The sequence below is a fragment of the Neovison vison genome, chromosome X (assembly GCF_020171115.1).
Source record: "Neovison vison isolate M4711 chromosome X, ASM_NN_V1, whole genome shotgun sequence".
Lineage (NCBI taxonomy): Eukaryota > Metazoa > Chordata > Mammalia > Carnivora > Mustelidae > Neogale > Neogale vison.
In genome coordinates, this window is record NC_058105.1 from 15,888,918 (window position 1) to 15,915,760 (window position 26,843).

Consider the following 26,843-nt stretch of genomic DNA (forward strand, 5'->3'; position numbering starts at 1 on the left):
GAGGAGGTTATTCCCCCTTAGCCTGAGGAAGCAGTGATGGTCCTGCCTGAGGTAGCACCCTTGCGGGGCCCTGCTGATCTGCCCCAGAAGCTACACCCCTGCTTCACTTTCCTTCCAGTTCCCTTAACAAGTCTCGTATTCCCACAGGCCATGTATTATAAAGCAAAATGTGACACTTGCAGAGATAAAGTCACCCAAAGATCTCCATCATTTTAAAATCCATATACACAAAATACTGGGGATTTGCATGAGCGTCGTTCCTTGAAGTGGGGTGTGGAGGTAGAAAAAAAATAAAGTTGAATCAGACCACAGTTACTGATGCAGGTGTATTAAGCCCAGACTCTGGATGAAATGCTTTTGCCTCAGGGTTAAGCAAGCCTCTCATTGTTTGCTTCATTGCCGTCTTGGTGTGTTCAGGCTGCACTAAGAAAACTACTCCAGACTGGGTGGCATAAGAAACAAACATGTATTTATCATGGATCTCGAGTCTGGGAAGTCTAAGATCAAAGCATCTGCAGATCTGATGTCTGAAGAGGGCCCATTTCCTGGATCACAGATGGCCATCTTCTTGCTGTGTCCTCACATGTTGGAAGGGGCGAGGGAACTCTCCAGGTTCTCTTTCATAAGGGCACTAATGCCATTTATGAGGGCTCCACCCTACTGACCTCGTCATCTACCAAAGGTCCCACATTCTAATACTATTGAATCGGGCGTGAGGATTTCAACATGAATTTGTTGGGGGACCCCTAAAACATTTAGTCTTCCACCCTTGGTTTACTGGGAAAGTCCCAAAGGACTTAAGAAGAAATGCAAGATCTTTCCTGGGGTACTACAAAGGAAGAAATCGAAAGGCTTAAGGAGATTGGAACATCAGAGTGAATTTATCATATAAGATGGTGTTCACTCACTTTGGGAGATCTGGCGGATACTGTCACCAAGTCTGTGGTAAATTGCTTTCTAAGGGGAGCCCAGACATCTGTGAAGAGCTCCGTGGTGGCATTTCTCTTCTCTGTTGGTCAGAAGTCACTGTGGGCTTGCCCTCGAGGAAGGACCATACTACACTGCCAAATATTTATGCTGTTAATCATTATTGCAACCTTCCCCCAACAGACCGGTGGCCAATTAATAGGGTGACAGCTCATGATAGAAAGTTAGTAATCCAAATTCTAAGAGAAGATTTGATACTGGCTCTGAACTGACACTAATATTTGAGAACTAAAACCTCTTGGGTCACGGAAATGGCTCATGGAAATCATGGAATCAATATGGTTTTACCTCAAGCCCATCTCAGCAATTGGTCCCTGAATCCACTGTCTGGTTATTAATTTCCTCTAATTCAGAGTATATTGTTAGAAGAGTCAGAAGATGATAGAACTCCCATGTTGGCTCTCTGACCTGTGAAATGAAGGCTGCTATGGTCGGAAAGGCCAAGTAGAAGCCATGAGAACTACCTACCTATGAAGATAGTAAAAGAAAATGCAACATTTCACCTTGGAGGGAATGGACTGGTTATACAGCATTGAGATTTGAAAGGGGCAGGTCGTGATTCTAGGACATCCCTTGCAACCTACCTATATGTCTGGTCCAGAAACAGACAGACCTTGGAGAAGGAAAGACAATTATAATAACCCTCACCACAGGAATATTTCAAGTACAGCTGCTTGTTTTACATGTGCTTTTGTTGTCTTAGCAATCAGACATCTGCCAAGGCACCCGGCATATGTTATTGAGGGGGAAAATGGTTTTTCTCCTATCAGTAAATACCACCCGAGTTTGGCTTCAGCTTGAAAGGCTGGAAATAAGCCACTTCTTACCTCAGGGGCTGAATGTAACACAGAACTCACAGGAGTGTGGCACCCATCTTCAAGTGACCTGAAAACCTACCAGCTTGGAGTGGGGCCCAGAACAAGAAAAAGTTCTCTAATATGACCTCACATACATTCCAGTGACCACTTGACTGCAAAAGAAGGAACATTATGTGTGATTTCCAGTTCTTACTTCCCAATATGCAGGCCCAACTTATCTTAGACTTCTATTCCTACATATCAACCAGCACACGTTTAACAGCTTAGAACTAGATAAATATATTCTCAAAGAGTTCTGTAGCTGAGAAGTCCAGGCAGGCTTGATTAGGTTCTCTTCGTGACTGGGTCACATGGAATTGAAGTCAAAATGTTGACCCTGCTGGGTCATTAACTGGAGAGTCATGGAGAGAAATTACTTCCAAGCCCTTTCAGGTTATTGGCAGGTGTAGTTTCTTAAGGCTGTAACACCAAGGTCCCCATTTCCTTGCTGTCTCTCAGCTGAGGCCACTCTGAGCTCCGAGGACCACCCTCATACCTCCCGAGGTGCACCCCTCCATCTTCCACACAGTAATGGTGCATCATGATCATGGAAGCAGGAATGGAGACTGTGCATGGAACATAAACATGACCTCCCACTCAGCAAGACTCATGGTGTTGCAGATACTGATGACTGCTCCATCTGCCATCAGCACAGACCAACACTGAGCACCTGCTATGGCACCATACCCCCACGGGGTCAGTCAGCTAACTACCAGTGGCAGATCGATGATTTTGGTCTGCTTCAAAAATACTGGGGAGAGGGCAGCTTTTTGTACATGAACACACCTTTATTCTGGGTAGGGGTTTTCCTTCTCACCCAGGGTACTTTGTAGAACACCATGTGTGGACTTAGAAAATTCCTTCCCAACATCATGGAATTCCCTTATAAACTTGGAACTTATAAACATGGAACTTGCTTCCCAGGTAACATGCTCATGGATCTCACAGCTATTATGTTTCCTATCATCCTGAAATGATGGTTCAGTTGAACTGTGGTATGATCTTCTGAAGCCTCAGTTATGGTGGACCATGGTGGCAGTGCCGTGTGGGATGGGGACAATATAACCTGGGAAGTGGAATGCTCTATCTTAGGGTCAGATAGATGGACCTGTTCCCATAACAGACACAACTCTTGTCTTCAGCAAGCAAAGGATAACAGCATAAAGACTTCTGCTCATTATTGCTGCTTATGTATCTAGGAGCAAAATTTTCTTTCTCTTCCCCACAAGGTTAGGATCAGCAAGTGGAGAAACGTTTTCAACACGTGACCTCACTGACTCCCCTGAAATGCAGATTGAGACTGCCCAAACTACCACGTTGCATTCCTCTGTGGTGTGGAGACATGGAACGTGACTATGAAAGGAAGCTGGATTGCCAATACACATGGCCTAATAAGGAGTATGTGTGAAATGTCTAGAGCTCTTCTTGGTACTCCCAGGTATCTGTGATTAGTTAATGGGATATTTCAACAACACAATCCAGGCAGAACACCTACTGGTCCAGACCCTCCGGGAATTAAGGTATGAATCATCCCCTCAAGACAAGCACCAGAACCAGCTGAGAGGTTGTCTCAGACAAAGGGATTAAGAAAGTTATACAGTACCCAGTCATAACTACCAGTGAGTTCCAGAGCATGCCAATGAAAAGAAAAATATTTACTTGGTGACTTAAAAATATCCCCAAACTCAGTGGAAAACAAACAGAAAAACTCCTGTTTAGCCATTCAGACAAAATGTTTAGGGCAAAAGTTCAACTTTTACTACAGAAACTTGTAACATGAAAGTTGCAGTACTTTTTCTTAGCCTCAAGAAGACAATTTCTTAGCAAACTCATGCTAGAGGCATCAACAATATCTGGTCACACTCCAGGACAGCCAACTGGATCTGCCTTCTCACTGATGATTGTGATAACAGGATTATAAGTTTGGAGTGTCATTATCTTTTTTGAGAAACTGGTCAGATTACAACTTTTCTGGTACCTTCTTCAGGTGCCTTATTAAGTCTCCTCTTTTAAATCTGAAAATAAAGAGACAAGTCATTAACCAAATGATACCCAAAGAACCTATGTTGCAGGATGCTCTATAGAAAACTGCAAAGAGAAGCTCAGTTTACAGCCCAAAAGAAAACACACCTGCATAGTAAGGGACAATCCAGTAGATACAGAGAGTGCCAGTTCAAGGTCAAGGCCCACCTCAAACTTGGGTGTGAACAGAAGGTTCCTTGAGCTTGCAAGAACTAATGAGACTCAGATAATATCAGTCTAAATAAGTGGAGACAGCATGAACTCTGAGTGAGGATCAGGGTTTGAGAAAAGTCAGGCAGGGCCCAAACCCACCCCTTGCCCAGCAGCCCACTGGCCCCGCTGTGAAAGATTCTGGACAGTTCCTCCGGCACTCACCTTGCCGCTTCCTTCATGGCATATACAACAAATTTTTTCTGCACTTCTGGAGTTCCTTGCACTCCTTCAAGCAATTTGGAGACTATTTCATATTCTGTAGATATTAGAAAAACAGTATCATCAATATTTCTGAAGAACAAAGAAGAGGTAGAACTCAATCTTGAAGTCTCAGTGATCATTCAAGGGCTAGAATGTTACAGAGTACCTGTGCGTTCCATCCTTAGTTTCAGGTATCTCAACATATCCACCAATAGAATAACAAATTAAGGAATACAAAAGAACAAAAAAAATTTACTGAGACATTTCAGTCAAGATAAAGAGGAACCATTCTAATTGGGAAAACCCAGTTCTGGCAAGGAATGAGCCTCAAGAAGTCAGTGGAATCTAGTCTGGATCATAGAATGGAAAAGACATCCTGTGGTTTCACTGAGAAAAATTCTTATCCTACTTACTTCCTCCAAAATGTCGAATTTCCTTCTTTAATTGATCTTTTATTTCCATATTGATTTTCACTGGTATTGGCAGTTGATCTGGCACATCTCCTGACATAGGCATTGCTGTGACCATGGGCTCATCTGCAGAGAGACAGCTGGGAAAGATTCCTCCTACCAGGGCATCACTACCAGGTCTGTGAATCAGCCCACCTCTTGTTGACCCTGGCTAAGTCAGGACACAAAGAATCTAATTGTGTGGAATACCATCTCCTGCCACACTCACAAGCTCTGGAGATCAGATTTTGACCAGAAGTCATCAGATGGGGATTGACCACTTCCCCTCCCTGCCCCATGAATACTGTGAACAACAGGTGCCTCTGGAAACCTCACTGAATAAGGAGCAGAAATGATGTGCATTTCAGCAACCCCATACACACATCCATGTGCTTCACAGTCTCTAATATTTCTTTTCACAGCAGAATACACCAGCTAGATGTATCAGTACTGAATATTTGACCTCATGAAAAATAATACAACAAAGAAGCCTCTTCTATTCTTGTCACTATGCATACACACAGAAACGAAGTTGGACAATACAACTAATCAGCAAACATTCACAGAGCCCTGGGACTCAGGATTCAATGTTCCCTTGATGCACTCTACAAGAAGAAGAGCTGAACATGTCACTTGATGTCACGATGCCTGATACTGGCACTAAATCACTAGAGATCCCAGTCAGTAAATGACCTTCCTCATCTGGCTTTTCTGTCTCAGGAGGTCAATTTCTTTCTACACCAAGTCTGACACCAGTACAGCCTGTACTCCTCCTCCTTTGTGCCAGGCATGTGCCAAAAACTGGGAGATCAGCAAGGACCCAGACAGACAGAACAGACAAAGACAATCAAAAACCTTATGAAACTTAACATCCTCATGGGGAAGGCAGACAAGCACACAATGGACAAAGGGAATAACACACTTTGACTTGGTGTTAGGAAGGAAGTCAGAAGGATGTGAGCAAGAGCAGGAGGAGAAGCCTCCATGAAGCCTTACTTAAACAGGGCCCTCTGAAGAGCTGACCTTTGGGCAGAGCCAGGAGCAGGAGACAGAGCCGGCCCATGCACACACACACAGGAGGAGGCCTAGCTGCCGTGAAGGCCGTGCACAGCCCATACAAGGGAACAAGCCTGGGCCATGGAACAAAGGTCAGAGGTAGAGAGAGCAAGGATGAAACAGAGAGGACATGAGTTGGCAGGAGAGGATGGCAAGGTCAGGTCGTGCATGGCATGGAGACAAGTGTCGGGAGCTCAGACTCTGTTCTGAGCGCTTGGGGAATTAATGATGGGTTTCAGGATATGCATGTAATGATCTGATTTCTGTGTGGACACAGTCACCCTGGGTGCACGGAAACAAATGGGCTACACAAGGTCAAGTGGGAAAGCAGGACCTGAGCTCAGAAGCTCCTGGAGAAACTTGCTGAGTGATGAGGCAGTATGGAATGAGGGACAGTGTAACAGTGGGACTCAAGAGCAATGATATTGTTAAAGGAGAGAAAGGAGATCAGAAAGGAAAAGGAAACCAGTAGATTGTGGAGTTTTGGAAGCCAGGAATGTCTCCATGAAGGACAGAGTGAACACCTGGTCCAGTGTGCTGAGAAATTAATGGCAGCCTCACCCAAAGCCAGTGACCTTGATCAGAACTGACCCTGAGGCATGGAGGAGGCAGAGGTAGTGCTGCCCTGGGTCTGGTCATAGAGGGGTGTGGAAGACGGGCATCCTCACCATCTTCCGAAGACATGGCTGAGCCCTCAGGCTGGGATGATCCCTCTACTTCCTCTCTCATTGAAAGCAGCACCATGGTCAGCCTTTTCTTGAATGGAAGTTCAGTGATGGGTTTTCCACAATGTTTCATTTGACTTTTGGGCCCAACAGCGGACTCCTCTGCTTTATCACTCATCGCTTCCTGAGGAGCATTAAGAAACATGTTCCATTAATGACAAAAAAGCAACCACTCTGAAAGAGGACAGAGGTCTCGCAGGATGTTACCATAGAACTACGTTATGACTCAACATTTGCAGTACCAGGTATTTACCCAAAGAACACAAAAATACTGATTTGAAGGGGTACCTGCACCCTGATGTTTACGGCAGCATCGCCGACAGCAGCTGAACTCTGGGAAGAGCCAGACTGGTGACTGACTGGTAAATGGAAAAAGAAGACAAGGTGTACGTCTACAGCAGAATATTACTCTGCTGTCAAAAACAATGAAATCTTGCCATGCACAATGACGTGAGTGCAGCTAGAGAGCAGAATGCTAAGCACAGTAAGTCCGTGAGAGAAAGGCAAACAGCAAACGAGTTTGCTCACATGCAGAATTTAAGAAACAAACAGATGACCACGGGCCGAGGGAAAGAAGGGCAAACCAGAAAACAGACTCCTAAGGGCAGACAACAAACTCAGGGTCCTGGAAGGGAGGTGGGCTTGGGGACATGTGTGTGACAGGGATGAGGGAGGGCACTTGTGTCACGGGCACCGGCTGTTGTACAGACACGTGTGGAACCACTCAGTTCTACCCCTGACACTAATAGCATCTCTGTGTTGCCTAACTGGAGTTTCAAGAAAAACGTGAGAAACCATGCAAGCATTCCACCCGTCCAGACCGGCTCTTACAATCTTGCACCTTCCCTCTTCCACAATGTGTCCTGAGCCATCAGCCAGGCATTTCTTCAGCATGCACGTGGCTCCTTTGGGGGCTCTCTGCCTACACCCACAGTTGGATTGCTTCCTCTGCTGACTAGGAGTGACTACCCTGTAGCAAGGTCTTTGCATCTGGGGCCCATTCTGTCACCAGACACCAGAGAAGCCACAGAAGTCCAAGGCAGAAAGGCAGTTGAGCCAGAGCTTGAATGGGAAGGGACTCCCCTTGTGCAAGATTTGCACTTGTGGCCTGGCCTGTTCAAGTTAATGTGGCTACAGCATCGGGAACTTAACCTGCTTGTGCATCTCACACAGGCTGGTCAGGGAAGGCAGCACAGTCAGGCAAGAGGAGAAGGACCAGGAGTGGGATTTGCCAGAGCAGGACCCCACCTTCTTCCCTCTAACAGTGGTGTGTGCTCCAGTCCAGGTACGGCGCATCTCAGCAGGACCCCAGAGGGCATGAAGCCCTTTTCCCTCACTCACAGCTGGGAAGAAACACACCCATCCTAGCTATACATGCCTTGGCAGATTCCGGAAGATCATGCCTCTCCCGCCCCCCATGGGGCTTGATGTGCTGAGCAGCAAAGCACAGGAATCCACATGGAGAAGCAGGAAAATGGCTGTGTCCTAAGACTTCCATAGCTTTCTAGGGTGTGTGTCTCAGCAGGGGACCCCAGCTGGGGGATGGGGTAACAAGTAGACCTTACTGTGTTGTCATTCAAGGGTATTCAAACCTAGGACAGTACTGAAGTCCACCAGACCAAGGTGTTTCTATGGTTGGGAATGTAATCTGCTGCTTATATCTGTCAATCTTACATTCTACTATCCTGCTGCCCACAGGTTGCCAGAGGTTGGGAACCTCCACTCCATGTCATGTTCCTTTGCCCAGTTCCTAAAACCATCAATAATATGGCCCAGAGACTGGTCCCTTCCCCAGGTTTCTCTTCTGCATTTTGAAGCCACATCATCTGAGTTCTGGCTCCTCCTCATGATTGCAAAGTGGCTGCCAGGGCTCCTCAGTTACCTGCTTCTCAAGTCCTGTGTAGCAGAAGAATGAGGTTACATCCTTCTGTAGCATTCCCACAAGAAGTTCTAAGGTTTGCTGTGATGGAATCCTTCTGTGCACATGTCAACCTCCACCAATCATTTTGCTCTATGGGGGGCATCAATCAGAATGCGACAATTTCCTCGGCTCAGTCCCCAGACAGCAAATGCATAGATTGAAAGGTACCACCCCCAATATGTTTGACCATGGCCTCACATAGGCTCCTGTATTCATTAATCGGAACATAATTTCTTCTCAAGCAGGCAAACATTGGCAATGGCGACACCAAAACCCCAATCCTTAATTTCATGTAGACTATGATATCTAAACAAAATGAAATTAAAGAAGTATTTCTTGCCAACACAACGAAAGGTACTCCAAAAGTTTGTAACATACTTCTAAATCAATACTCATTATTGAAGTCTAAGAAAACATCACATGACTGATTCTGTGGGACACATGAAATGGGGTAGGGGAGGAGCTTACAACTTCACATTCTGTTAGGAAAGAAACATTGCTGCAAATGAATGGGGTCTGTCCATGGAGGAAGAGGCAAAAAGACTATAGTGAGAGCTATGCTGTGTTTTGACACTTGTGTCTCCCCAACCCCAACAGCCTGTGTTGAAATCCAACCCCCCAGGGAAGCTGATATCAGGAGGCATCCATGTCCTTTCGTGTGTGCTGAGGTGCAGACAGTGGCCCACTCCTGCACCAGATCAGTGCCTCAGAAAGGAGGCTGCAGAGACACCAAGCCTTCCAACAGGGCAAAATGAGGGCACCTGACTCTGAACTAGTCCATGGACCTCCCTAGATCGCCCTGGTGCCGGCAGCCTGGTCCTGGCTTCCCAGCTTCCCCAGCCCTAGGCAACACATTTCTGTCCCTGTCACCTTCCCAGTTTCTGCCATGTTGCTATGGCAGCCTGAACAGACCAAGATGGCTCTTTTGCATGATTATCGCGGACAATTTAGCCACATATAAACAATACTAGCCACCAAGCAGGAGTCTGAGCCTTGCATTCAGAAGGGAGCACTGTGAAAGACAGCGGGAACACCCAGAGTGACTTTATAGTAAATTTGGAAACTGAGATGACACAGACACTTTCCTAGAACAAGGAAACATTCCAAAAGTCACCAAGAAGAAACAGAAAATCTGAACACCTAAAGGCTCTCTTGAAGAGTGCTTCAGACATTCCGGATGGATATAATACCAGTACGCAAACTGTTTCAGAAAAGGGAAGAAAGGGTGTGAGTTCCCTACTCATTTTGTGACGCCAATATAAATGTGTTACTAACATCTACCAAAAGCACTGGAAGAAAAGGAAAACAAGAGACCCAGATCTCTTTCCTGAATACAGACATACAACTCCTCAACAATTGGTTAGCAAATGAAATTACACAAGACATTTAAAAAAAAAAAAAGGTCATGGGGTTGTTGGGGCAACTTTTTCAACCTAAGAAAGCTTATCTCCGCCACCCCCCCAACGCAAAATGTACACCAATGTTGTATTTAATGATGACCCAACTCTTTTTTCTTGAGTTTTAAATAAGACACGGTGTCTGCTGTGTTTTCAAGAACATACTGGAAGAACTGAAAACTGTCAGTAAACTATAATAAGTATACATTTTGGAGAAGAAGGACTGAGGTTGTCATTGTTCACAGTGGACATGTTCTATTTGTAGAATATCCAAAAGGATGTAAAATACCGAGAATTAATAAGGGTACAATAGTCAAGTTACTGGATGCAAGAGCAAGAATAAAAAACGTGTATTTCTGTATAATAACAATCCAATTAGAAAAAGATATTTAAAATACCATTATAACAGTGAAAAGCACATCAAGGGGCAACTGGTTGGCTCAGTGGATTATGGGAATGTTGATCTTGGGGTTGTGTGTTCAAGCCCCATGCTGGGTGAAGAGATTACTTACAAATTAAAAAAAATAATCAAAACCCATACTTTTAATTTCTTGAGGAATCTCCACACTGTTCTCCAAAGTGGCTGCACCAACTTGCATTCCCACCAACAATGTAAGAGGGCTCTCCTTTCTCCACATCCTCTCCAACACGTTGTTTCCTTTCTTGCTAATTTTGGCCATTCTAACTGGTGTAAGGTGGTGTGTCAAATGTGGTTTTAATCTGAATCTCCCTGATGATGAACATTTTTCAGGTGTCTGATAGCCATTTGTATGTCTTCATTGGAGAAGTGTCTGTTCATATCTTCTGCCCATTTTTTGATATGATTGTCTATTTCGTGTGTGTTGAATTTGAGAAGTTCTTTATAGATTCTGGATATCAACCTTTTGTCTGTACTGTCATTTGCAAATATCTTCTCCCATTCCGTGGGTTGCCTTTTTGTTTTGTTGACTGTTTCCTTCACTGTGCAGAAGATTTTGATCTTGATGAAGTCCCAAAAGTTTATCTTCACTTTTGTTTCCTTTGCCTTTGGAGACATATCTTGAAAGAAGTTGCTGTGGCTGATATCAAAGAGGTTACTGCCTATGTTCTCCTTTAGGATTCTGATGGATTCCTGTCTCATGTTGAGGTCTTTTATCCATTTCGAGTTTATCTTTGTGTATGGTGTAAGAGAATGGTCGAGTTTCATTCTTCTACATATAGCTGTCCAGTTTTCCCAGCACCATTTATTGAAGAGACTGTCTTTTTTCCACTGTATATTTTTTCCTGTTTTGTCTAAGATTATTTGCCCATAGAGTTGAGGGTCCATATCTGGGCTCTCTACTCTGTTCCACTGGTCCATGTGTCTGTTTTTATGCCAGTACCATGCTATCTTGGTGATCACAGCTTTGTAGTAAAGCTTGAAATCAGGTAATGTGATGCCGCCAGTTTAATTTTTGTTTTTCAACATTTCCTTAGCAATTCCAGGTCTCTTCTGATTCCAAACAAATTTTTTGATTATTTGCTCTCTTTGAAAAATACTGGTGGAATTTGATTGGAATGGCATTAAAGGTATAGATTGCTCTACGCAGCATAGACATTTTAACAATGTTTATTCTTCTGATCCAAGAGCATGGAATGTTTTTCCATCTTTTTGTGTCTTCTTCAATTTCTTTCATGAGTGTTCTGTAGTTAGATCCTTCACCTCTTTGGTTAGGTTTATTACCAGGTATCTGGGAATCTGGTTCTTGGTGCTATAGTAAACGGAATCAATTGTCTAATTTCCCTTTCTGTATTTTCATTGTTAGTGTATAAGAAAACCACTAATTTCTGTACATTGACTTTGTATCCTGCCATGTTACTGAATTGCTGTATGAGTTCTAGTAGTTTGGGGGTGGAGTCTTTTGGATTTTCCATATAAAGAATTATGTCATCTGCGAAGAGAGAGAGGTTGACTTCTTCATTGCCAATTTGGGTACCTTTTATTTCTCTTTGTTGTCTGATTGCTGTTGCTAGGACTTCTAATACTATGTTGAACAAGAGTGGTGAGAGTGGGCATCCTTGTCGTGTTCCTGATCTCAATGGGAAGGCTGCAAGCTTTTTCCCATTGAGGATGATATTTGCTGTGGGTCTTTCATAGATAGATTTTATGAAGTTCAGGAATGTTCCCTCTATCCCTATACTTCGAAGTGTTTTAATCAGGAATGGATGCTGGATTTTGTCAAATGCTTTTTCTGCATCAACTGGGAGGATGATGTGGTTATTCTCTCTTCTCTTATTAATTTGTCCTATCACATTTATTGATATGTGAATGCTGAACCACTCTTGTAACCCAGAGAACAGTGTGAGATTCCTCAAGAAATTAAAAATAGAGCTTCCCTATGGCCCTGCAATTACACTAATGGGTATTTACCCCAAAGATACAGATGTAGTGAAAAGAAGGGCCATCTGTACCCCAATGTTGATAGCAGCAATGGTCACGGTCACCAAACTGTGGAAAGAACCAAGATGCCTTTTAACGGACAAATGGATAAGGAAGATGTGTTCCATATACACTATGGAGTATTATGCCTCCATCAGAAAGGACGAATACCCAACTTTTGTAGCAACATGGACGGGACTGGAAGAGATTATGCTGAGTGAAATAAGTCAAGCAGAGAGAGTCAATTATCATATGGTTTCACTTATTTGTGGAGCATAACAAATAACATGGAGGACAAGGGGAGATGGAGAGGAGAAGAGAGTTGAGGGAAATTGGAAGGGGAGGTGAACCATGAGAGACTATGGACTCTGAAAAACAACCTGAGGGTTTTGAAGGGGTGGGGGTGGGAGGTTGGGGGAACCAGGTGTTGGGTATTACAGAGGGCACAGATTGCATGGAGCACTGGGTGTGGTGCAAAAACAATGAATACTGTTATGCTGAAAAGAAATTTTTAAAAAAATCAAAACCCATAGAATAAAGGTAACCACGGGTGTGCTAAACCACTACCCATGAAACATAAACCTGATGGAAAGAAATCAAAAGCCTCAGTAAATGGGGAGAAATACATACTGGGTGGATGGGAAGACTTGTTATTAAGTCTTTATTGCCATTTCTGCCCAGAATAATTATCGCATCATGCTTAAATATAAATATTTTTTATTTAAAATTTTAAAATCTCCCTGTTAATATTGGGGATAATTCATGAGCTGATATTAAAGAGTATATGGATATCAAAGGGCCCAAAAGAGTTGAGACCCTATTTAGGCAAAAGCACCAGGTTGGAAGATGCACATGGCAAGAGAGCAGACATAGGAGCCATGACAATGCTGTGGGGTTGGAGCAAAGGTGGGCGGATAAACCAGTGAGACAGGACAGGGAGTCTAGACATAATTCAGGAAACAGCAGGTGCTAGATCATTGACAATGGGGCCGGCAAACCTTTGTGGTCCATTCAGTAAGTCCACCTGCTCCCTGCGGGGAATGGCACCTCTGCTCTGATCCCTTCTTGTCCATATAACACTGATCTCCCATGAATAGGACATGTAGGATATTACTGTCATGGTTTTAAAAGGTAAAGCTTTTGAAAAGAATGAAAGCACTGACCATGATGAATAAATTGACTAATTAGACTTAACTATACTGAGAATTTCGGTGCATCAAAAATATACTAAGAAGGCAATGACTTAGGGCACTTAAGTATCTGACACTTGACTTTGGATAAGGTCATGATCTCAAGGTGGTGAGATTGAGCCCCAACCTGGGCTCCAAGCTGGGCTCTGTGCTGGGTGGGGAACCTGCTTATGATTTTCTCTCTCCCTCTCCCTCTGTCACTCCCTGCTTCTTGTGTGCATGCCTTCTCTCTCCCTCTCAAAAAAGAGAGTGACAAAACAAAAAGGATCTGCAGAAGACACAGAAAATGTTATTTTAAGTTATATGTATAAATATAAATATATGTTGAACAGCAAATCAATTTTAAAACTACAGATATCTCAGTAAGATGTGGGTACAAGTCCTGGAATATCTCTTCAAAAGACATATATAAATGGCCAGTAAAGCACATTAACCAGTACAAAATGCACATGTAGAAGAGATAATGAGAGGCCCCTGCACACCCACCAGGGCACTGAGATTAAAGATGCCCTATAGCAAGTGTTTCTGAGTATGGAAGGCAACCAACTCTCATATATTGTCCTCCCCAGATTCCCACTTGGATGACCGCGGTCACCCACAGAAGGTGAGATAGAACCCCTGAGAGACTGAGATACAGAAGCCCAGGGAAACTACCGCACCCCGGGCTGAGACAGAGCACCCAAACAAGAGCAAACCACCCCAAAGTGCCCGAGAGCCCCCGAGTAAGAATTCACCCCAAAGGCTGAGGGAGACAGACCACACGAGGGAGAGCGCACCCCCTGAGCAGAGCCCCCGGAGTGCCCCCCGGCAACGGCTGAGACAGGGTGGCCGAGGAAGAGCCGCCCACCTCCATAAGGGGGACCCAGTGCCCAAGGAACCCTCCACGCAGGGCTGGGAGAGAGCACTCAAGGAGAACCCCCCTTCTGGGCAGAGAGGGACCTTCCGAGGAAGAGCCTCGGCTCCCCGACGGCAGCGGGAGCGCCGAGAAAGAGCCCAAACCCCCAGTGCCGAGCGAGCACCCAAGGTGAAGTTCTCTCCCGGCCACGCCCGGCTCAGACGGAGCCCCCCGGGGACAGCTTCCCCATCGTCTTCAAGCATCGGAGGAACGGCACCCCCCTAGGAGGGACAGAGCCCCCACGAAAGTCTCCCCAGGACGACGAGTCCCCACCAGGGACCAGCAGAGCACCACGGAAGCCCAGGCCCACCATGGCTGAGACAGAGCACCCCGGGAAAATGCCCCCCCGTGCTGCGGTCAGAACCCACCCACGTCCCTCCGCAGAGCTGAGGTAGACCCCCCAGGAAGACACCGCAGCCAAGGGAGAGGCACTTTGAGGGCCCAGGGAGAGCGCCAGGGGGAAGAATCCACTGTCCCAGGGTTAAAATCCTGACCTTGTTCCAGGATCCTGGAAGCAGCTCACACGATGGCAGTAAAGTTGTGGTGCCTCTCACGTGGAACTTTCTAGAAATGTGCCCCCTGGGAGTTGCTGGAAATATGCCCCCTAGGGGGTCTGGAAGTGGTGTGCACAGAGAGCTACCTGGCCAGAAGGCTGATAGATTATTACTGCCCCAGGAAGGTGTAAGGGCATTTACGGGACTTGGGGTGCTGTTAGCCACACTGCCCTGCAGCAGTGCGACTCCCAAGAAGCTGTGTGAGGCGCGGTTCTCCTTCCTGGAAAAGCCTCATGCGCCCCAGGAGCCTGCTGTGCCTGTGCCCAGAATAGGGAATCAAGTGGTCCCGGCCACGTCTCAGGCGCCCCCTGGAGGCAGAACTCTGTCACACAGGCCACAGGAAAAAAACATTTCCAGGAACCAGAATTTTTTTTATGTACCAGGCAAAAAGCTTCTGTTCGAAGCTGAAATTGAATAAATCAAAAACTCTCCTTGTTTTAACAGAGAAAGAGGAAGAACACTTGATGATCATAAACCTGAGGAAAAATTAAAAACATTTCATAAAATTTTCCTATACAAATCTGCTTTGCCCATTATTCCTGGGGAGAAATATATGAAGTATTTCTTGCACATAAAATGAAAGAAAGACAAGATGCTCACTGTAGTCCCTTCTATTCAACACTCCCTACAGGTGTCCTGCCTGGCACCTTAAGATAGTGAACAGGGCTATGCCCACAGAGCAAGCTCTCAGACTGTTCCAAGATGAACGAGCCCAGGAGCTGTCCTTTTCAGGAAGTCACCAGGCACGTCAAACAATGACAATTGTCTGGGAATACAGATTTGTGGGGAGCTCCAATCAGTTTAGTCCCCTCCAGTGGCTGACAGGTCACTGGTGTTCCGAGTACTGTGGACGTGAGGTCATTGGTTTCAAGGCCAGCACAGAGCTGAGGAGGGGGCAGTAGGAACAATGCTGGCGACAACAGCCCAAAGCTCACTCTCCCTACTGGGATGGAGTCATCTTTCTTGATGGGACACTTTTTCAGTTTTCACTGGGCTTGGGTTAATTTTCATGGTTCTGAAACCAGTTAATTATACAGGATTTGCTGGTATTCTCATTGCCTGTATGCTGGAGTGGATTTTCACAGGCCCTGCCTCCACCAACCCAGACATGCCTCCTCATATAGGTTACATCTTTTTTTTTTTAAATTTATTTGACAGAGAGCGATCAGAAATAGGCAGGCAGAGAGAGAGAGAGGAAGGGAAGCAGGCTCCCCGCCGAGCAGAGAGCCCGATGCGGGATTCGATCCCAGGACCCTGAGATCATGACCTGAGCCGAAGGCAGCGGCTTAACCCACTGAGCCACCCAGGTGCCCTATAGGTTACATCTTAAATGAGGTTTAACTCCACTTCATCTGACTGTGAATCATTTATATTGCTTTCCTTTTTGTTCTGGAAGGAAACTAGTATAGGCAGTGCCTGCATATTATGAAAACTACCTGTAAACCAAGCCTCCTGAGTTGCTTCTCTAGACAACTTGTTCTGTGAAATGCACAGGAGCACAAGGGTGCAGATTCAGAGAGTGTACTAGTTTTTAATTTTGTGTAACAAATTACCCAAATTCAGTGGCTTCAAACGTTCTCCCAAATATGGTGGGTGAAACCCATTTCTTCTTTCTTCTATCATTATTCTGTAGCTCCGAATTCAGGATCATCTTGACCGGGGTCTCTGCTTCAGGGCTTAAAAAGCTGACATCATGACTGTGGTCAAGCCAAGTCATACTGTGGAAGGCCTGCAGGGACACTGGTCTCCACACTTGGTCAGGATTGTAGGTACAACCCAGTTCCCTGCCACGTGGGAGTATCATCCTTGTTTTCTAGATGACCATGAGCTGTAGGCCACTCTCACCTCTCAGAGCCTGCCATCAGGTCCCCTTTCTGGGACATCTTAGAGGTGGCATGGGCACTGGCCACATTGTCCCCATTCAAAACTGTGCTTTCTTGCAAATGTTCAGTTTCATACAGGATACAGGACAGTTGGCAGAAGGTGATCAGGGTAGAAGACAAAGAAAACAGTTGAGTATTGTGGAATGAAATTGGAGGTTGATGCGTTGTGCACAAAATAATTGATTCTCCTAAAAGACCCCAGGAAATGACTAAAAGTCCAAATGCTTTAGAATATTACAATTGATTTGAACTCATAGGTCATTATAACATTGACACTATATTTCTATTGTATACATTTGATATAACTGCTAAATTAGCTGACTATAAAAAACACTTCTGGTGGAGATGCAACATGGAGGGTTGGGGGGTAGGAAAAGAATAAATGAAACAAGATGGGATCAGGAGGGAGACAAACCATAAGAGACTCTTAATCTCACAAAACAAACTGAAGGTTGCTTAGGGTTGGGGGGTCGGGAGAGGGTGGTGGGGTTATGGACATTGGGGATGGTATGTGCTATGGTGAGTGCTGTGAAGTGTGTAAACCTGGCGATTCACAGACCTGTACCCCTGGGGCTAAAAATACATTATATGTTTATTTAAAAATTTAGTAAAAAACTTCTGTATCATCTTTCTCTTATGAAATTAAAAACAAATGTTTCACACTTCTAGGAAAACATTTTAAATGTGGCATGTTATTGAGAATAAAAAAAGCAAAATGTGTATGTTCTTGCCTCTTGATTGTACACAAGATTTGATTCATCCCAACCAAAATTTCTGATTATTATGTATGTTCACACTAAGAATAATGTCACAACAGTAAATAGTTTTGTTGATTTGGTTGAAATGAAGAGGAGCTGATCACAGCGGGGCCTGAGTGGCTCAGTCTTTTGGGCATCTCCCTTCAGCTTGGGTCATGATTCCCAGCTCCTGGGATGGAGCCCCAAAAGCAGATTCCCTGCTCAGAGAGGAGTCTGCTTCTCCCTCTCCTTCTGCTGCTCCTCCTGCTTGTGTGCACGCTCTCTCACTCTCTCAAATAAATAAATAAAATCTTTTTTTTTTTAAAAAAGCTGACCACAGCCTAGGAGATAAAAATTTTCATACAATGTAAGATGACATTGGCATTAAAATGCACAGGACAGAGACATGATAAGGGACCAAGTATTATGACAGGCATGTACAAGTGTGCATAGAGGCCATTATGCCCACAGAAATGATTGTGTCAAATTTGTATCTTGATGGGCTCAATTTTTGATGAAAACAACTGGCTGAGTAATACTCTGTGAGATAAAGTGTATTTGAGTACAAATGGAGACATGATAAGGCATCAGACCAAAGGCAATCAAGATACTATTGCACACACATTAGGGACTGCCACAAAAGTTTTGTAATTTTTATTTATTTATTTGAGAGAGACAGTGCATGCATGCTAGCAGGGCGTGCGGAGGTGCAGAGAGAGAGAGAGAGAGAGAGAGAATCTGAAGCAGACTCTCTACTGAGTCCAGAGCCCAATGCAGGGCTCCATCTCATGACCCTGAGATCATAACCTGAACCAAAACCAGGAGTCAGACACTCAACTCACTGAGCTGCTCAGGCGCCCTGAGACTTGTACAAAGTTCTAAAAGGTGTGATATCAGACAACATAAAGACATTATACCAAATCAAAAGCATATCGTCAAATGGACTATGATTTCTTACATAACTGGTATAAGCAGGATCATATTACGAAAAAAATTGAGAAAGTTAATAAAGCTCTACAGCCATAAACTATGGCTGTATATAAAGCCATTTCCTTTTTAAAAAGAAAAGGTCTATTCCCTTGATTTCATGAAAGAAAGTAACTTTGAAAGTGTGTTTGATGCTTATGTAGCCGTAGCAAAGATGGGAATATATTTCTTGAGTACGCAGTGAAGGGAAGATAAGTATAGAACTTAGAAATGCACAAATCACCACATGACAGATTCAATTTTTAAGGGGGGGTGCATATCAAGTAGAATTTAGGAAGTTACAAATGTACTAATTTCACATTCAAATGGGGATATTTCAAATTAAATGAAGTGTTCTCAAGGCTTGGAATTTTTAACAGAAAAACACTCTGTATGACTATATCTGATTTACAAAAAGAAGTAACTGCTGTGATTCATAAATGTGATGACAATGTAAGTTCTGTAGAAATTTCATTGATAGCAATTAGTTTAAAGCAGGGACACTATCTGGACTTTGTAACACATCAGAATTGTGTTTGGATCTTATAAATCTGACTTATGAATTTTCCTTTGTCTACTCTTGTCAAAATGTAGAAGTAGCCTTGAAATTTGCACTGAACACCAATCACAGCAGCATCCTGCAAAAGAACTTCCAGTAAGCTGAAGTTAAATAAAAATCATTAGAGATCATCAGTTGGCAGGAGAGGTTGGCACACATGGCAATTTGCTCATCAAAAAGGACATTGGACAAGAAGTATAGGTTGAAAATATGATTGATGAGTTTGCTACCATGAAAGCCAGAAAGTCAAATTATAACAAATTCTATTTGGGTACAAAAATATTCAAATCAAAAATAGTATTGTGAGTTAGGGTACACATATCTTTCAATTTTACAATATCTTTTCAATGACTTTCAAAAATATATTTTTACTTCCTTAATTCCAATATAATTAACATAGTGATAAATGCGTTCTAGGTTTATATAGTGATTCTTTGATTCTGTACATTACTCACTGCTCATCATGATAAGTGGACTCTTAATCCCCTTCACCTATTTCACCTACCCCCACCTTTGGTAACCACCAGGTTGTTCTCTATTCTTAAGTGTCTGCTCTTGGTTTGTCTCTTTTTTTCTTTGTTCATTTGTTTTGTGTCTTAAATTGAACATATGGGGGAAATCATGTTATCTGACTTTTTTTGACAAATGGATAGAGAAGATGTGGTATATACAACTGAGGGTTTTACTTTAGATGGGACGACACAGTGCCTCTCTGAGGAGGTGACATTTAAGGAGAGAGAGGAAGGATGACAAGACATTGGAAGGGAGATTGAGACAGTGGGAAGTCCACTGCAAAGGCCCCCAATGGGCGCAGGCTGCCACATGCTGTGAAGCTGCAGGCCAGGGTGGCTGTAGTGCAGGGACGGGGGAGAGGTGGGGGCCCAAAGTGTGCTTGGACACAGGCACGAATCTTTTCAACTGGCCCTTCCATGATTGCACTTGCCAGTCCTTCATGGCCAAATGGCTCAAGGTCATGGTTAAAACAGTTTAAACACAGGTCTGTGCAGCCCACAGCTCCCCACAAAAGGGACTTTTGATAGAAGGGGATAACTATTCCCCTTTTAAGTTCCCTGACCATCACTTTTAATGATTACACGAATTGGATAATGACGTCGTGGAAAGTCGACTTAAAGCAGACGACCAGCTGTAAGTGGAGGCCTGCCGCACATCCAGGGGCACAATCATGTGGGACCCTGATTTTTGATCTTCAGAGATGACCTTCTCATTATGTGCAAGCTCTTTCCTGAACCATCAGGGTAAGTTATCATGGAAGTAGGGTGGGAAGATGAGCATCCAGGGTTAATTGCACCCCGCTCATCAAGGCTCCTAAAAACATTCTCTGGCTCCAGAGACCCTGCTGCTTCTCTGTCCCTAATCAGTAACAGTTGGCTTTACCACTTCCTGAGAGAGCCACCTTGCCTGTGCCTTCAGCTGCCTTGGCTTGATTCTCCTCCTCACAACAGAAGAGCCAAATCATCTCTACTCCACAGATGGTAAGAAGGAGTAGAAGAGGTTGCACATTTTGAGTGTGTTGCTGGACTCAGTGGCACCCAGAAATCTGTGGGTTCATGCTGAGGGTGATGAGGAGTGATCGCTGGGCTCCCTAATGCTGTGTGACCACTACATGGAGACGGACTCTGGGGCACCCAGAGCATAAGGGAGACACTCTCAATGTGCAGAGAGCTAGCCACAGGTTGACATGCTCTTGGGGGGCAGGAACACCCTCCCTAAGGGGATGTGGGCTTTAGCTTTCAACAGGCTCTCCACTGTTAATGTGAACTTGTTTTCAGTTCACATCAGTCCCCTTGAGGGAAGAATTTGTTGGTCCAGGTGCAGGCTTTCAGAATTAAAGCCATCCTTTCTTCCTTGATCCACTTCATGTTGCAGAAACTGCCTAGAGGCACTCAACCTTCTGTCCCGGTCGCTTGAACCCAGGAAGTCTCCTGCTATACTTGGAGATCAAAGGAGGTCTTGTCATGCACTTTATGAAAATTAATAAAGGGAAACTTCACTAAGCCAGGGTCAAGAGACGAGAATGGGGAGCTCTCACACCCTACTATCTGTGGCCAATTGGGAATCCAACAGGAAGACAGGAAATCTGCAAGTCCATACTAACTCAACTACTGCTTTACTGTCCCAGCGGAAGGAAGAAAGATTTTCCTGCTCCATCCAGCAACAGCCCAGCCAGTGAAGGATAGTCACAGCCCAACCAATGAGAAGCTGCTGTACTTCCAAATCCCAGTTTCTTCCAGTGGACTCTTGTTTACAACTGCCCCCTCTCATCTATATAAGAGCTTCCTCTCCTTTGTTCTCTGGGAACTGCTTATGGTTTTGCTCTAACTTGCTTGTCCTAGATTGCAAGTCTCTGCTTTTCCCAAATAAATTTTGCTGGCAAAATGACTGACAGTTTTATTTTTAAGGCTCACAACTTTTTCACTTGGGAAGGCAAAGTCCTGACACTTGTTAGTCTATAGATCTAAATATAGTAAGGACTATAGGTTCCCCTTTTTGAAGCAGGGACACGGTGCTCTACAGTTCTCAAGAGCACACGCTATGGCCTGAGGGACACTGGGAATCACTCTGGCGTCAGCTCCCAGCCAGCTCTTAGACCTGGAGAAAGGACAGGCTCTCTGCAGGGTCAGTGTCTTCAGGTGTTAAGTGGAAATTGTGACCTCTGCCTCATTAGGTGGCTGTGGGGTTGTGGTGAGGAGGATAGTAAGAAACGAAAGTCTACCCTGGCATGTTTGAGGTGCTTGGGAAAGGTTCTGCTCAGGCTTGGTGCTGCCTATAGGAGACAAGCATGGCCCAATACCTCAGAGAGGCTACAGGCACTGGGCCAGAGAGAAGTACAGCGTAGGCCATTCACTGGGGGTCAGTGATCTCATTTGGGGAGCATACAGACTGCAGACTCTCCCTTGGGCAAGGGATTTGCTGAGGGACCGAAGTTGAGCCCTGTCTGACAGGGTAGCTCTTCCTGAAAGCCCTCAGGGCTGAAGAGCTAAGGGAGAGCTTGAGGCAGGTGAAAGCAAGACCCCCCTCTTCTGGGAGCTCCTGTCAGGGAGGAAGAGTGAGCAGAGAATGTTCCAGAGCCAGGGTCAGATGACAAATAAGGACCAATGGCATACTGTGGGTCAGGAGTAGCTGGAGGCTGTGAAGTCTGGGGGCAGCCCTGGAGCAGTGGGAAGAGCTTGGCTTCAAGCCAGCCCTGGTTCTGAGTGGCTGCTCCAGGTCCACCCATGAGCATATATTGCTCATGACCTGGGCTTATATGCCTAACCTTTCTGTTTCCACATCCCCTCCTACAAACCGAGGCCCCTGACGGCATCAACCTCCCAGGCTGGTTGTGAGGGTCAAAAGTAATTCATTTGGTATTTGCTCTAAACCATCTAAGTGGCAGCTGCTTATCTAGGTGTGAAAGAACAGTGAACTGGACACTCTTCTCATGGTTCTTCCATTCCAGCTTGGAGATAACAATACTACACAAGCAAAGCGACTGTCAATTAATATCAGCACAATGTAAAAAAGTTGAAATTGGAGAAGAGATGTGAAATGAGTGGTGTGGAGCATGTACAATGGTGAGCAACAATGTGTGACAGCTACTCTTTCCTACCATTATAATGGGCAGGAAGAAGAAATGGGACTTGTTGGTTCTAGTGGTAATGTATTCCTCATTGTTGTGTATTAGGAGCCCTTTGTCAAGTAACCTGAAAACCCACTAGTTTTGAGTGGGCCCTAGGACATGAAAAAGTCCTCTGCTCCTACACCTATGACATCCAGAGGAGTCTTCTATGAACAGGTGGCTGGAAAACAAAACTAAACACCTCTGGCCTAGATTATTGGTATTCCTTCACTGTAGGCAGCAACACTATATTGATTTTATATTGCTACACAAGAAATCATCACAAGCAGAACAGCTTAAAACACCACACATCATGGCCTCACAGTTCTGGGCATGGAAAGACCCAGAAGACTCATCTAGCATCTCTGCTGGATGACTCACAAACCCAAGTGAAAGCCTTAGCTCATTAGGTGCTTATCTAGAAGCTCTGGAATCATCCACTTCAACTCACTGAGGGTGTTGACAAGTCTACCTTCTGAAGGGTGGAGAACGAGGTCTCCATTTCCTTGCAGCTGTCAGCCAACAGGAACAAGGTCCCCATTTCCTTGCAGCTGTCAGGCAAGAGGTGCTATACAGTCCTATAGCCATCTTCATGCCTTCTTAGGAGTGCTTCTTTATCCTCACATTGGTCATTGTGTGCCACATGCTTTTTGTGCTTTGAGTCTCTCTGACCTCCTCCTCCATTCCTTGATGGGGAAAACTTTGAAAGGATCCCCTGAGTGGGTCAGGCCCATCCATATTCTCTCTATATCTCAGGGTCAACTGACTTGGGATCTTAATTACATCAGCAAAACCCCACCAGAATGGTACTCACACGTGGTATTTCTGTGTTTGATAGAAGAGATGGGAATATGGGAAGGCAAGATTAAAATCTTGCTGTGTTAGTCTGCTCATGCTGCTTTAACAAAATATAGTAGACTGGGAGGCTTCAACTACAGAAATCAATTTCTCACTGTTCTGGAGGCTGGGAAGTCCAAGATCAAGGTGCTGGCAGGTTCACTTTCAGGCGAAGGCTCTTTTCCTGGCTTGCAGACAGCCGCTACTGCCATGGTCTGAATGTTTATGTCCCCCACCCCAAATTCATATGTTGAAATCTTAATCCCCCAATGTGATGGTACTTTGAGGTAGGGGCCTGTCTTTCTGGGCTCAGTGGCTGGGAGGGACTGTCCCTTGTTGATGCTTGGAGTCAGGCAGGGAGTCAGTAGATGAAAGGGGTGGCTACTCCTCTCTACATCAACATCATGTACTTTGAAATGGGGTCTTCAGCAGATCTACATGAACAGGATTTTTGCCCTTCTAAAAGAGGTTCCAGAGGTGCCTCAGTGGCTCAGTTGGTTGGGCATCCAACTCTTGATTTCAGCTCAGGTCATGATTTCAGAGCTTGTGATCAAACCATGCCTGGGGCTCCACTCTCAACAGGGAGTCTGCTTGAGATTCTCTCTCTCCCTCTGCCGCCACTCATGGATCTCTCTCTCCCTCTCTCTCAAATAAATAAATCTTTAAAAAAAATAAAAGAGGCTCTAGAGTGCTCCCTCATTCCTTCAGCCTTGTGAGGACACAGTGAAAAGACAGCTGTTTGTGAACCAAGAATCAAGTTCTCACCACACACTGAATCTGCCCATGCCTGATCATGGACTTCCCAGCTTCCAGAATGGTGAAAAATACATTTCTGTTGCTTTTAAGTTACCCAGTCTATGATGTTTTGTTATAGCTGCCCTAATAGACTACGATAGGTGCCATCTTGCTGTGTCCTCACATCGTGAAGGAAGAGACCAAGCTCTCTGGTTTCTTCTTTATAAGGGCACTAATATCATCATGAGGACTCCACCCCCATGACCTCATCTAAACCTAATTACTTCCCAAAGGCCCACTTCCAAATACCCTCACATTGTGGGTTAGGACTTCAACATATGAATTAGGGGAAAGACACAAACATTTAGTCATAACACTTGCCTACCACACAGGCCAAATGTGGACAACATCCATACTACAGTCTCACCTGGGACTTCCCTGAAGGAGACTGGTGAAGGGTAAGCCAGAGGGTAGATTTGAGCAGAGGTACAAGTGTATGGTCCTGTACAAGCTGTGTTCAAGTCATTGGCTGAATGGTATGTGACTGAATATTTGTGACAAGGAGGTCTGGGAAGGAGGTATGTGGATACACCCATCCAGACAGACATATGAAGATAAGTGTGTCGAAGGGGAGGAGTCAATATGGCAGAGAAGTAGCAGGCTGAGACTACTTCAGGTAGCAGGAGATCAGCTAGATAGCTTATCTAAAGATTGCAAACATGCACAAATCCAACAGGAGATCGAAGAGAAGAAGAACAGCAATTCTATAAACAGAAAACCAACCACTTTCTGAAAGGTAGGACTGGCAGAGAAGTGAATCCAAAACAACAGGAAGATAGACTGCGGGGGGAGGGGCCAGCTCCCGGCAAACGGCGGAGCAACGGAGCACAAAATCAGGACTTTTAAAAGTCCGTTCTGCTAAGGGACATCGCTCCAGAGGCTAAACCAGGGTGAAGCCCACGCGGGGCCAGTGTGGCCTCAGATCCCGCAGGTTCATAGAAGGATCGGGGGTGTCTGAGTGTCGCAGAACTTGCAGGTATTAGAACGGGGAAGCCAGCTACAGAGACAGAGCCGAGGAGCGAGCTCACAGCTCGGAGTTACCTTGAACCGGTCGCAGGCTCGGTGAGCTCGGAGTGCGGCCAGAGGCCAGGGAGACGGGAGTAATTGGGCCCTATTCTCTAAAGGCGCACTGAGGAGTGGGGCCCCGGGCTCTCGGCTCCTCCGGGCCAGAGACCAGGAGGCCGCCATTTGTATTCCCGTCCTCCGGAACTCTACGGAAAGCGCTCAGGGAACAAAAGCTCCTGAAAGCAAACCGAACGGATTACTCAGCCTGGCCCCTGGTAAGGGCGGTGCAATTCCACCTGGGGCAAAGACACTTGAAAATCACTACAACAGGCCCCTCCCCCAGAAGATCAACAAGAAATCCAGCCAGGACCAAGTTCACCTACCAAGAAGCGCAGGTTCAATACCAAGGAGAGCGGCAGAATTCCAGAGGAGGAGAAAGCAAAGCACGGAACTCATGGCTTTCTCCCCATGATTCCTTAGTCTTGCAGTTAATTTTATTTTTTATTTTTTAATTTTTTTCTTCTTTTTCAATGTTTTTTCTTCTGCTGCTAATTTTTTTTAACTTTTACCCTTTTCTTTTCTAACTTTTTAAACTAGTTTATCTAATATATATATTTTTTCTTTATTCATTTTCTTTTTTTAATTGTTTTTTTTTTCTCTGAACCTCTTTTTATCCCCTTTCTCCCCGCCACGATTTAGGATCTCTTCTGATTTGGTTAAAGCATATTTTTCTGGGGTCTTTGCCACCCTTTTAGTATTTTACTGCCTCCTTCATATACCCTTATCTGGACAAAATGACAAGGTGGAAAAATTCACCACAAAAAAAGGAACAAGAGGCTGTACTGAAGGCTAGGGACCTAATAAATACAGACATTGGTAATATGTCAGATACAGTGTTCAGAATGACAATTCTCAAGGTTCTAGCCAGGCTCGAAAAAGGCATGCAAGATATTAGAGAAACCCTCTTAGGAGATATAAAAGCCCTTTCTGGAGAAATAAAAGAACTAAAATCTAACCAAGTTGAAATTAAAAAAGCTATTAATGAGGTACAATAAAAAATTGAGGCTCTCACTGCTAGGATAAATGAGGCAGAAGAAAGAATTAGTGATATAGAAGACCAAATGACAGAGAATAAAGAAGCTGAGCAAAAGAGGGACAAACAGCTACTGGTCCACGAGGGGAGAATTCAAGAGATAAGTGACACCATAAGATGAAACAACATTAGAATAATTGGGATTCCAGAAGAAGAAAAAAGAGAAAAGGGAGCAGAAGTTATATTGGAGAGAATTATTGGAGAGAATTTCCCCAATATGACAAAGGGAACAAGCATCAAAATCCAGGAGGTGCAGAGAACCCCCCTCAAAATCAACAAGAATAGGTCCACACCCCGTCACCTAATAGTAAAATTTACAAGTCTTAGTGACAAAGAGAAATCCTGAAAGCAGCCCGGGAAAAGAAGTCTGTAACATACAATGGTAAAAATATTAGATTGTCAGCAGACTTATCCGTAGAGACCTGGCAGGCCAGAAAGAGCTGGCATGATATATTCAGAGCACTAAATGAGGGAAGCATGCAGC

At 44.7% G+C, this 26,843-nt stretch overlaps 1 protein-coding gene across 1 annotated transcript; it reads right to left on the minus strand.

Moving 5' to 3' along the window:
• Window positions 1-3,542: 3,542 nt before the first annotated feature.
• Window positions 3,543-25,318, minus strand: LOC122896436 (cancer/testis antigen family 45 member A8-like). The gene is made up of 5 exons (XM_044234633.1): window positions 25,303-25,318; window positions 6,454-6,634; window positions 4,694-4,816; window positions 4,242-4,335; window positions 3,543-3,859 (listed from the first exon to the last, which is right to left on the minus strand). Exons 2-5 carry the CDS (start codon window positions 6,626-6,628, stop codon window positions 3,805-3,807), a joined length of 447 nt encoding a protein of 148 aa, XP_044090568.1. The 5' UTR covers window positions 6,629-6,634; window positions 25,303-25,318; the 3' UTR covers window positions 3,543-3,804.
• Window positions 25,319-26,843: the final 1,525 nt, after the last annotated feature.